The 12,252-nt window shown below is 47.9% G+C and overlaps 1 protein-coding gene across 1 annotated transcript in view; it reads left to right on the top strand.

Moving 5' to 3' along the window:
* Ttl (tubulin tyrosine ligase) overlaps nucleotides 1–7,008 on the top strand; it is a 34,286-nt gene extending 27,278 nt beyond the window's left edge. The window contains exon 7 of the mRNA XM_027952058.2: nucleotides 3,952–7,008. Within this exon, the coding sequence (XP_027807859.1) occupies nucleotides 3,952–4,069 (118 nt within the window). The 3' untranslated portion in view covers nucleotides 4,070–7,008. The remainder of the gene's footprint in view (nucleotides 1–3,951) is intronic.
* The last annotated feature ends 5,244 nt before the right edge of the window (nucleotides 7,009–12,252 follow it).

Genomic DNA, 12,252 nt, shown 5'->3' with positions numbered 1-12,252 from the left:
GGCACCTGGACGCCATGGAGCGGGAGCTGGCACGCAAGGAGAGAGTGTTGGGGCCCCAGAGGGCGTAGGGTCGGCTTGCAGACGGGAGGCGGCGTCCAGGGGGACAGCGCCCTGTGCTGGGCTCCGGGCAGGTCTGGGAGATGCTCAGGTGGACGGAAGCTGCCCGGTGTCTCCTGTTCCTTCTCTCAGCAGCAGTACTTATGCTGTGTGCGGAGGGGTGAAAGGTGGAGGTGGGAAGCACATTGGGACCTTCTGTGGAAAGACCCAGGTATGGGGCAGGTCAAGGGGACAGAATCCCCTGCGGTCCTGACGCCTCTGAAGACCCACTTTCATGCCAGTAGGACCCTCTCATGGCTCCGTGTCCCCTGTTGGGGAAATGGAGGTGATTTTCCAACGAGCAGCGTGAACCATTTGTAGTTGCCTGATGACTGACAGGTGTGGTTCCACCTACCTGTCACTCCCTGCAGCTGACACAGGCTCCCTAGGTCGCGCACCCTGGCGAGGGAGCAGAGGCTCTGGCCCAGGCCTCTGTGGAGAGGAGCTGTGGGCAAGGTGAGGGGCCAGGTACAGGTACCACCAGGACAAGAGCGAGGAGGAGGGTCAAGGGGTGTGACTGAGCCGAAGGCCCAGTGGGAACTGAGGTCCACTGGGGGTGGGAGCAGAAGGTCTTCACGCTCCCCTTCTCCACCTCCGCGGTAGTGGGCCCTGCGTATCCTGTGTCCTTCTGTCAGAGTCGCCCTGTTCCATGCTCTGCGCTGCCCTCCCTCCTCTTGCCTTTCCTACTCCCTCATCTTGCTGCCTGGCTCCTCCCACACAGATTGTCTCAGCTCTTCATTCCTGGGAGGATGTCGGATCCTGGGAGGATGTCGTAGGCAGCCCCTTCGCCCTCCTCTCCACAGACTACCCCGCCTCTGGGGCTGGAAGGCCACCACCCTATCCCCACAGTCTAAGTGGGAAGTGGACACAGATCCTTCCTCCCCTGCCGGCACCCTCATCTTTGCCCCCTGAGCCATGGGCTCTGCCTCCCACCTCCCTGTCCTCTGCCACCAGTACTGACGCTCTGGCAGGTCATCTCCCAGCACCATGGAGGCTGTTCCGAAGAGCCCCCTGGGTCTGCACTTCTGCACTGCGCCATAAAATACACCCTCCCCAGTGCAGCCAGAGTGGAAACATGGAAACCAGATCTCAGGTTGCACCTGAGATTAGAACCAGACCCCGCCCTCCATCCTGAGGGCTGCTGCCCACTGTCCAGCTTTGGGGGCCTCTGTGCTGGCTATAATCCCTATATAGAGCCCCCTCCGCCACCACCAGTCTCACCATGACCGGCTCCTTCTCTGCCAAAATGGCATCTCAAGGAGCCGTCCCTGGACAATCCCAATATCCTCCAGCCAGAGTCTTAGTAATTCCCTTCATGTGGCAATTGCCACCAAGTTGACTAGCTTCTGTTCCTTTCTAGGTGGCATAGACCATGAGGGGGTGGCCTGGGTTCTTGTTATCACTCAGTTTTGGAGCCCAGCACTGCCAGGCACTCAGTTCTCTATAAGCGATGGTTGGATGAACAGACACATGTTCCTGGTTAGCACTGCTCCTCCACGAGTTAGTAATTGCAGTAGAGACATCGTAATATCACCTTTCTACTACCTAGTGGCTTTGGTGGGAGATTTACTTATGTTTGGCCCATCCTTACACATCAGCGGAGATGGGGGCAGTGGAGTGGGCTCTCTATGGAGAGCTTTGAGAGTGTCCAGATGGGGCCTCTGAGTGCCATGGTGTGTACTGAAGTCAAGGGTGCCATTGCATCTTGGTGGTGGGTCAGGGAACAGGATGAAGAATGCAGTCAGACTTACAAGTATAATGTGTAGAAAAGAAAGAAGGGGACCCTGCTGTGTGGAGGGGGAGTGATTCTGTTTTGGTTTATTCTTGAAGCTTATTTGTATATTAATGAAGCAGTTCCCATCAAAGTGGTGCCCCCCTATAGGGTAAAAACCCTTGAGCAGGGCCCCAGCAGCGGTACTGGAAGGCTAGTGTGCTTCTTTTACCCCATGAGGAGTTAAGGATGGATGCCCTGTTACCCCAAGGCGGCCAGCACCTTGCTTGGTAATTTTTCCTGCTCAGGAAGGGCTGAGCCACCTGAGAAAATAAAGTCTGAAATAATTAGTGAAGAAATAAAAGACAAAGTGAGAATTACAGTTTTAAGAGGCATGGAGGCCCTGATAGGTCCAGCCCTCATAGGAGCTGGAGCTGAACAACTAGAAAATGGCTCCAGCGGTGTGAGGGGGTATGTCAAAGGCAGGGATGAGGTTTCAGGGGTGGAGTCTTGCTTCATGAGGTTTTGCAGTCAGCAGGTTGATTGGCATCTTGGCAGGCTACACCCATCTCTGAGAGGCTATGGGGCTCCAGCAGGTCACCCCATCCACCTGTGTGGGACCTGGCAGAGCTGAGTGTCTGGGCCATCTTTAAGCAGTATTGCCACTGTTAAGTCCCATAATACCAGATTTTCCTATTTCCTGGCTGTGATGCCTGTTTGGTCCACACATAGTCCACAGATGGCTCTCGACACCCAAAGGGGAGGGTGGAGGAACAGCAACTTCTCCCCAGTTAACCCAGAGTGTGAGGCAGTGCTCCGATGTCCTGCCCACCAGCAGCAGCCCTGTGTTCCAGTGGAGACTCGCAGCTTCCCTGAAGAGCCGTGCAGAGCAGGGCCCCAGGCTTCACAGCTTGCATCAGTGCTCTGTCTTTTCTGGACTCTTCTCCCTGGCTCCCCAGCTGCCACTCCATGTCTGCTGGAGTCCCTCTGCTCGGTCTTGGTGGGAATGGCAGGGTCTCGGGACAGGTAAAGAAGAGTGTCCCCAAGGAAGTCCACTTGAGGAAGGAGACAGATGCTACCCAGGTTATAGTATTATGAGTATATTTCAAGTATAGCAATAGAAAAGTGAACAGATGTTGTCTTTTTAAATTTTTTTTTAGTTGTTGATGGACTTTTATTGCATTCATTTATCTGTATGTGGTGCTGAGAATCAAACCCAGTGCTTCACATATGTGAGGCAAGCGCTCTACCACTGAGCCACAACCCCAGCCCAGATGCTGTCTTTTTGGTACATGATTTTGCATAGGGTGGGGTCTTACAGTGAGCTGGGCCTGGAGGCTACCTGAGCCTCCTTGCTGAGGTAGGAGCCAGGGCCCTGAGGTCTTGTTCTTGTGCTGAAAGAAGTGTCTTTTCAATGCCTGTTCACTTGTTCACCAAGGAGGAGGAGGAGAAGGGGAAGCTGAGGTGGGTCCTCTCCTGGAAGGGCAGATGGCTCTCATGCTGTTGAAATTGCCTGTCTTCCCTGTGGTTAGAGCAGGAGTTGTCTGATCGGTTCACCCGGCGGGCCTTTGGAGCTGTAGATCAGTGGCAGAGCACTTGCCTGGCATGCATGAGGCACTGGGTTCAATCCTTAGCGCCACTTAAAAATAAATAAGTAAAATAAAGGCATACTGTTCATCTACAACTACAAAGAAAAAAAATTAAAAAGAAAAAGAAGCTATTTGTTGAGATAATGCATTACTTTCTCTTTTTTTTTTTTTTTTGGCATTGGGAGAACTCAGGGACACTTAATGCTGAGCCACATCCCAGCCCTTTTTTGTATTTTTTTTTTTTACAGACAGGATCTCATTGAGTTGCTTAGGACCTCGGTAGATTGCTGAGGCTGTGTTTGAACTTGTGATCCTCCTGCCTCAGCCTCCTGTGCAGCTGGGATTATAGGCACACACAGCTTTTGAGAGAATTCTTTGCCTGCATGAGCTGCCTCCTGAGTTATTTGTCTCTGTGGCGGAAGCCAGTTTTATAATGATGGTCATGAGATGGGATTTCTAGGGCAGAGCTTGGTTTAAAAAAAAACACGAGAGAAGCCTTTGTTTTTCCCTTGCACGTTGATGAACATCCTCAGTGACTTCTGAAACTCATTCCAGGAAGCTCTACGCAGAACTGTGCCAGGGCATCGTGGACATAGCCATATCCAGCGTCTTCCCGCCCCCAGACGTGGAGCAACAGCCTCAGCCTCAGCCGACCGCTTTCATCAAGCTGTGAAGGACGGGATGGAGATGGGAAGAGAGCCCTGGCACGGGTGTGATAAGAGAAGGCTACTCCGGAGAGTCCCCACGGGCTGCTCAGGGCGCTGCCCAAGCGGAGCGCTCCACAGAGCTGTGGAGGCTTTCGGGACCTGAAGCAGATGTCCCTGAGGGAGGAGCAGGCCAGCCTTCCGAGGGGGCACCATCAGTATCTGGCTGTTGAGTGTGCTCTTCTTTGCAGGTCTTTCCGTACTTGGCCCTGGGCACAGAGCCTCTCCTCCCGGGATGGCAGGCGCTGCGGCCTCCACGGGGTCCTTCCACCTGCTGCGGCCTGAGCTCTGAGCATTGCTGCAGCCCGCTGTGCTGGGACACAGTGGCCCTTTGTGCGTTCTGGAGGTAGCCCGTGTGCTCCCTGCTCATCTCCTCCACCTCGTTCCGCCCCACTAAACTCTGGACACGCATGCACCAACTGTCCTTAGTTTTGTGCCGTGCATAGTGTCTCAGGGAGGCCATTTTCTCGCCCCCTTCCTGGTGGCGTGCCTATCGGGGGTCCTGGGATTAGGCACCGAACAGCACAGACTGCTGTCAGTCTGCTCTCTGCATGTTTTAGAAACAAAGCAGCCAGTCTGCCAATCCTGTAAGCATCAAATAAGCATGAGAGGAAAAACATATCGTGCTTTACTTAATAGGTGGGGTGGGTGGACAGGGTCTTTGGACATGGTTCTCACTTATCATTGTTTAACGAGAATTCTAGATGCACATTTGCTGAGTTCCCTTTCCTTCACTCTATTTTTTTTTTTTTTTGACCTTTGTAAAGCTTCTCCAAGGGTTGGAGAAGGGAGAGTTCCACTCTCCAGGTGGCCCTGGCCGGAGGGAGGTGGCGTTCCCTCTTATGTTCTCCTGTGCTCCAAGCAGTCCCTGGAGCTGCAGGGACAGTTTCTGAGCATCTATCCTGCAGATGGGTGAGGTGTGGTTTAGAGCTGGACACAGCATCTGGGAGGCCTCTACAAACAGGTTCATTCAGATGTGGTTTCCAAGTAATGAGTCGATTGACAGAGTGGGAGCAAGACGTCGTTTGTGTTCAGTGTGAGATTAGAGTATTCGGGAAGTCACAGCAGATGTGTGGAAAGCTTTCTTGGGGCGTGCTGTCTTCCATTATTCATTGTTACTTGGCAGTTTCTGTAGTCAGGTGACTTTAAGAAGGAGAAGGAATAATGTCGCCTCCTCAGGTACGATGAGATGTGGGAGCTTATGGCGACAAAAAAGGAATAGTGATTAAGACTGATTTCATAGGTGTAGCAGTGGGTGTGGGATGGGAAGGTGATACATTGAAGTGGCCTCCCGGCTGGCTTGGCTCCGCTCAGCTGGTGATTTGGAATTACAAAGTGAAAGTCCTCCTGGTCACATGGAACATGGAGAATGAAGTTTGCATCCAGAGTGAATTCACACAGCCAGTGGTGAGGCAGCCGAGGGGCTGGTGTCTGGGAGTTCTGAAAAGGCAGAGAGAAGATGCATGTCCACTTAGAAAGTGGAGGGTGCTGGGGCCCTGGCAGGTCTACAGGACTGTGGAGGTTTTGTATGCACTGGGACTCAAGTCAGGGGCACGGGAAAGTTCTGCAGCTCTTGCCATGAGGGAGCTAAGGGATCAGCTGTCAGGAGGAGTGCGACTCCTGGCAGGGCTTCTAAGAAACCTGCATTCACACATGCATTTGAGGGAGGTGAGGCTTTAGGTAAAAGAGGTCCTTGTGGTGGGTCCCTCACAGGGTTTCAGATACGGATCTCTTTTATGTATCTCTTCTGCTTAAGGTGGGAGGTTGGCTCAGAGCTGCCCCATGTCCCTCCGTGCCATCCTTGGCACAGAAGGCCACACACCTGGCTCCCCATTGGCTTTGTTCCTTAGTCCAGATGCTGGGGAGGCGGCGCTGCTTATTAGGACACGATGATGCCGACCTTGGCTCTGTCGTTGATCGCACAGTGTCCATTGAGCCTGTTACCTTTCTGTGCCTTAGTTTCTTATCTCATGGAAGAGACTGCAGCCTGACCCGAGGATCAGGGCTTGTCATGAGGATGAATGAGAACCAGAAGAGCACCAGGGTTCTCATGCTGGAGACACCTGGGAGCTGGCAGAGAATGCTGGCGCCCCCCTTGGCCAATTCCGTCAGAGCCTCAGGCAGCAAGATGTCTTGAGATGCCTGGAGCCACTGCTTGAGGAGGAAGGAGAAAAGCATGATTAGCTTGGAAGAATCACACAAGGCTTCTTAGAAAATTCATTTTGGAAATGAGCATTTCTTTCAGAACAGTCAGACACTGATGTATTCATGGCACAAGCCGGTGTTGTCAAGCAGGTTCTGTTTGCTTCCATCACAGCATTTGGAAATTCAAACATGCTTTCATTCACTTCAACAGCGCATGAATCCTTGGTGGGGAAATGTAAACATGTGACTTTATAAATCTAAATATGTGCTGAAGTTTTAATTATGAGAAAAAAAGCCTCTTCCCTCACACTTTACTCCTAAGATAACTATAAGCTCCATTTCACCAAGAGCATCTAAGTGCCTCAGTGTTCAGATGGAGCGGAGCAGGTGCTGCCCATGTACCAGCTGACATGATGTGTCACTACGCTCCTCAGGCTGATGGTCACATGCATGGGATATCGGGGAGGGCTAGAAGTGTACTGGGATCCACAGAACCAGCAGGTGTTAATGAAGCCACAGGTGTGTTCATTAACAGCTGAGGTGTCTGCAGGCATGGACAAAGCCCTGTGGTGGGGGTGGCTCTGCTACCCAGCACAAGGTGCCAAAGTGGGTCGCATGTAGCACGTGGGTGCCATCGAGAACTCAGTAGTATATGTGTCTCTGGTCCTGAACACAGACTCTGTACCTAAGAGGACATGATTTCTGAAATGAGGTGATTTTATGGATGTCTAAAATGCCTGGTGCATTAAAGATATTCCAAGTGTTTTTGCCCCCATGTGTCTGTCATTTACTGTAGTGTTGGCTGTCCTAGGATGTCCCTCACTATTTAAATCCATGACACCATTATCCAGGGGGAGGCAGACTTGCCCTATAAACAGGCAGCTAACAAATCCCTAGGCTTTGCAAGCTGTGTGGGATCTCTGTTGCATATGCTTTGGGTTTTCCCCCCAAACTTAAAAAAGCAGAAAAACTAGTCTAAGCTCATAGACCACACACCAACCAAGCCAGATGTGGCCATAGTCCGCTGACCCCGGGACACTGCTCATTACATCAGCCAACAGATTGTCCTTCAGAACTGCTCTGGGGTGAAGCATCAAAGCCATTTCAAGTGCTGAAATCTGTTCCCCACTTTTCACACGTCTTGTGTATTGTGTGGATCCTGGTTGTGGAGGACAGTCAGGAGGAGTTGGAGGGGCTTCTGAAAGGAGGCAACCTCCATGATGAGCTGGAAGGCCAAGGTTCCTTCCTGAGCGTTTTACTTGGGGCAAGTCTTTATGTGGCTGTGAAGCACAAACACCTCAAGGTTTCACACGTGGAAACAGTCACTAACTTGTCCCTTCTTATGCAATGTGGCGGCATGCTTTGCTCTCCCTAGATACAGCTGGCTCACCCCAGGGGCTGCTTATACTCCATAGACCGACTTCTAGCACAGATGAGGGTCTTTCCAAGCCAGAAACCCTGGCTTAGGTACCCTACTCCAAAGAAGTTTCAGATGTGACATGACACTCTCCATGGGGCTCAGCAGAGGTCCTGTGGACAAAGTGCAGGGTTGAGCAGGTGTGGCACCAGGCAGGCAGATCTGAGAAGCCCGAGAGTGCACATTCAAAGATACTAGAGGACACCTCTCAGAAGCTGGTCACACCTGCTCTCAGTAGCTTACCCTCCTTAAAGAACCTCCTGTTCTCCTTGGCCCCAGAGATGCAATAAAACTTTGAAGATGTTTTCCCTAAAGTATCCCTAAAGGCAGGGAAAACACCCCTGTGAGGTGGGATGCTTTGTGGGAGGGCTTGAAGATCGCAGCAAAACTCCTTAAAAATTCATGTGAGAGGACATCAGGTGAATGTCCTGTATTGGAATAGCTGAGTAAGAACCTCTGAAAATCCCCTCTGCCGAAAAAGCAACAGAACGCCAGCAACATGGTATGGACATTTACTAAAGGTTAGCAGCAATCAAAAAAAACAACTTATTTAATAAAAATGGCTGCCTCTCAGTAAGAACCATGAGCTTTTAACTTTTAGCCTTGACATTTTAACTTGTTCATTTCCATCCCCCTTCCTGCTCCATGGCAGCCTCAGAAGCCAGTAGCCACAAACCCACAGAGGAGTCCAGCATCCTAGCAGCCATCAAGTGGGCAGAAAGAGGCTGGAGCTCCTCGAAGCCCCATTACCAGAGAACTGCCACGGCTTGGCATTTCTGGTCTTCCATGAAGCCCCCACTCCTGGTGTTTATTTGATGGGGTTCAGAGCTTGCCCAGGTGACGATCTTTTCCCTGCATACACTTGCTGAAAATGAGTGCAGCAGTTATTTTACATCAACTTCCTGAGGTAACTATAACCATCGGATCAATAGCAAACTGACCAAAAGAGGAGAAGCTGGGGAAGGAGATGTCCATAGGAAGTTTTGAAAAGCTTCAACATATTTCTAAGAACACAGAAGGTCACACGCAGGCATAGGACTATGTGCATGCCCAGGGAAAAACTGTATTCCCTCAGCTTTTATTTTTGTGTGACCTTGAGTCTGTACATGGCAGGAAGTGAGGACTAAGGACTGCAACATGCTTTCCTGGGTATTATGAACGTGCCTAACTGCCGGTGTGGTGGTACATGCCTGTGATCCCAGTGACCTGGGAGGCTGAGGCATAAGGATCTCAAGTTCAAGGCCAGCCTCAGCAACTTACCAAAAAATAAAATTTTTTAAAAAAAAGTACTAGGGATATAGCTCAGTGGTACAGTATCCTGGATTTAATCTCTAGTACCCCCCAAACACACACACACACACACACACACACATTAGAAGAAATAGTGACCCAAAACTTCTCTACTTTGATTCTCTCTCTCTCTCTCTCTCTCTCTCTCTCTCTCTCTCTCTCACACACACACACACACACACAATTAAAATGCATTTAAGAAGCTCCATAAATTCTAAATAGGATAGATTCAGAGAGAGCCACACCAAGACACATCAACCACAAAGAGACTAACATTATAGTCAAAAAGATAAGGAAACTCAAATGTTAAATAGAAAGTATAAAGTATATAAGAAAAGAGAAGACAGTAACAAAGGGGGAGGGAGACATGAGATATAGAAAACAAAGGACAGAATGGCAGATAAATACTGTCTTACGAGTGATTTCATTAATGCAAATGGATTAAACATTCACCATTATCAAAAGACAGAGATTGGCAAAGTGTATTTTCCAGGAGGGGGTACTGGGGATTGAATCCAGGAGCACTTTACCATGAGCTACATCCCCAATTAGGTTCTCACTAAGTGTTGAGAGTCAGTCACACTAAGTTGCTGAGGCTTGCCTTGAATTTCTGATCCCCTACCTCAGCTTCTGGGGTCACTGGGATTACAGGTGTGTACCTCTATGCCTAGTGGATTTCTTAAATTTATTTTTATTTTTTAGACCAAAATGGATTTTTAAAGAATTATGCAATTCATGCTATCTACAAGAGGTATGCTTTAGATTAAAAAACAAATAGGCTGACAGATTAAGAATATGAGAAGATATACCATGTAAACAATAATTCAAATAGAGCTACTAATATTAGACAAAAGAGGGTTTAAGAAAAAATATTTCCAGGGGCTAGGGATTAGGTCAGGGGTAGAGTGCTTGTAGCATGCACAAGGTCTTGTCTTCAATCCCCAGCACTACAAAAAGGGAAAGAAATTCCCAGCAATTTGGGAGGCTGAGGCAGAAGAATTACAAGTTTGAGGGCAGTGTTAGCAACTTGGTGAGACCCTGTCTCAAAAAATGAAAACGGGGGGCTGAGGATGTGGCTCAAGTAGTAGCATGCTCTCCTGGCATGCGTGCGGCCCGGGTTGGATCCTCAGCACCACATACAAGCAGAGATGTTGTGTCCGCCGAAAACTAAAAAATAAAAGATTAAAATTCTCTCTCTCTCTTTAAAAAAAAAAAAAAAACAGCCTGGGGATGTAGTTCAGTGGTAGCATGCCCCTGGGTTCAATACACACACACACACACACTCAAATCATGTACAACACTCTTCCTTGATAAAAACACACAGGAGTCAGAAGATGCAACTTTCCTCATAAAGTAATAAAAGAATTGATAAAGGGCATCTTTGGAAAAACCCAAAGACTATATCCTATATAATGGTCAAAGACTGAAAACTTTCTCCCTAGTATCAGGCAGAAAACAAAAATATCCATTCTTGACACCTCATTTAGAAGTGTACTAAAGGTTCTAGCAGAGCCATTAGACAAAAGGAAGGGAGGGCGGATGTCCAGGTCAGAAAGGGAGAGTGGACTCTCTGCCAACAACAAGATCTTATGTATAGAAAGACTAAGGAATCTACAGAAACTAATAGATGGATTAATGAGTCCATCAAGGTTGCCAGATCACCAAAACAATTAAATGCTTAGAAATAAATTTGACAAAAATTCATCTGTACCCCAAAAGTTACAAAAATCTTGGAAGAAAGTTATGGAATATCTGAATAAATGGAAGACATTTCATCTTTGTGGATTGTAAGGAAATTATTGTTGGAAATATACCCCAAATTGAATGAACTAGTTTGATCAAAAACCTCAGCTGCTGCTGCTGCTCCTCCTCCTCCTCCTCCTCCTCTCTTCCTCCTCCTCCTCCCCCTTCCCCCTTCTCCTTCTTCTGGGGTGAGGGCAGAAATTGACAAGTTAACATTAAAATTCATGTTACTACGAAGAACAATGAATAGCCAAAACAGGGAAAAGAACAAAATTGAAAGATGTATACTTAATTTAAAATTTTACCACAAAGCTACCATTAATCTGTACTATGTGGTTTTGACATAAGGACAGATACACAGATCAAAGAAATAGAATTGAGAATCCTAAAATAAACCCTTGCACATAAGGTCAATTGATTTTTGACAAGAGGGCTAAGATAATGCAGCAGGGGAAAGAATATTCTTTAATAAATGGTGCAAAGACAATTGAAAATAGATATGAAGTGGATCCCTTTTTCAAACAATCTACAAAAAGGTTTGAAGACTTAATTAAAGTTTAAACTATGAAACTCTTAGAAATAAACTGCACTTCATCAAAGTTACAAATTTTTTGGAAAGTTTGACATCATCAAGGAAAAAAAAACCTCACAAAATGGGAGAAAAGATTTGTAAGTAATATGCTTATTAAGGACAGCCATATGTAACACAAAGAACTATCACAACACAATAAAAATATGAGCCAATATTAAATAGGCCGTGTATCTAAACACGTCTCCAAAGAAAATATTAATCAATAAACAGAGGAAAGTATGCTTAATATCACTGGTTATTAGGTCATGCAAATCAAGACCACAACCAGATATTACTGCATGAGCAAGTAATAATCAAAAGACGGTATTAGGCACTGGTAAGGACACAATGAAGCTGGAATCCTTATTTATTGCTACAATATCCTTATATATTAAATAAATTGTACAGGTGCTTTGAAAAAGTTTCACGGAACCTTAAAATGTTAATTATGGAGTTAATATATGTGGGAGGCCAACCTTACGGGTGACTGAGTTACACTCCCAAGCTGGGTGCTGAAGCGCTCAGTCACAGAAATGGGTGTGTCTTGCTATAGCCCCATGGGTGAAACTATGCTCACCTGTTCCTTTGTAATATAACCCCTTGCCCTGTTTAGGATAGAATCTTCCATGGAAGTGCCTTGTATGTGTCCCCTCCTCTTATTGTACCCTTGGGTGTGGCCTACCTAGGTGTCAGTCAACCTGCTGACAGTGGACATCATGAAGATAGACTCATCCCCCTGAAACCTGACCCCTTGCCTCATTTGAATAGCTTCTCAATAAAAGGGGTCAGTGCGCGGGCTCTCTCTCTCTCTCTCTTTCTGCGGACCCTTAAGGTCAGAGGAGCCGTCACAGCAACCCCAAAGAAAAAGGTATTTGTGTCTCCTGTGTGGTTATTTCGTGCAGCCCAGTTAGCCCAGTTTAACTAGAGTGACTCCTGAGCCTTTTCGTCGTGAGAACAGAAACCCGGCAAATATATTCCATTCCTAG

Source organism: Marmota flaviventris, chromosome 14, assembly GCF_047511675.1.
Source record: "Marmota flaviventris isolate mMarFla1 chromosome 14, mMarFla1.hap1, whole genome shotgun sequence".
In the NCBI taxonomy this organism is placed as follows: Eukaryota; Metazoa; Chordata; class Mammalia; order Rodentia; family Sciuridae; genus Marmota; species Marmota flaviventris.
Note: the sequence above shows the minus strand (reverse complement) of the source record. Positions and strands in the feature narration are given on the sequence as shown.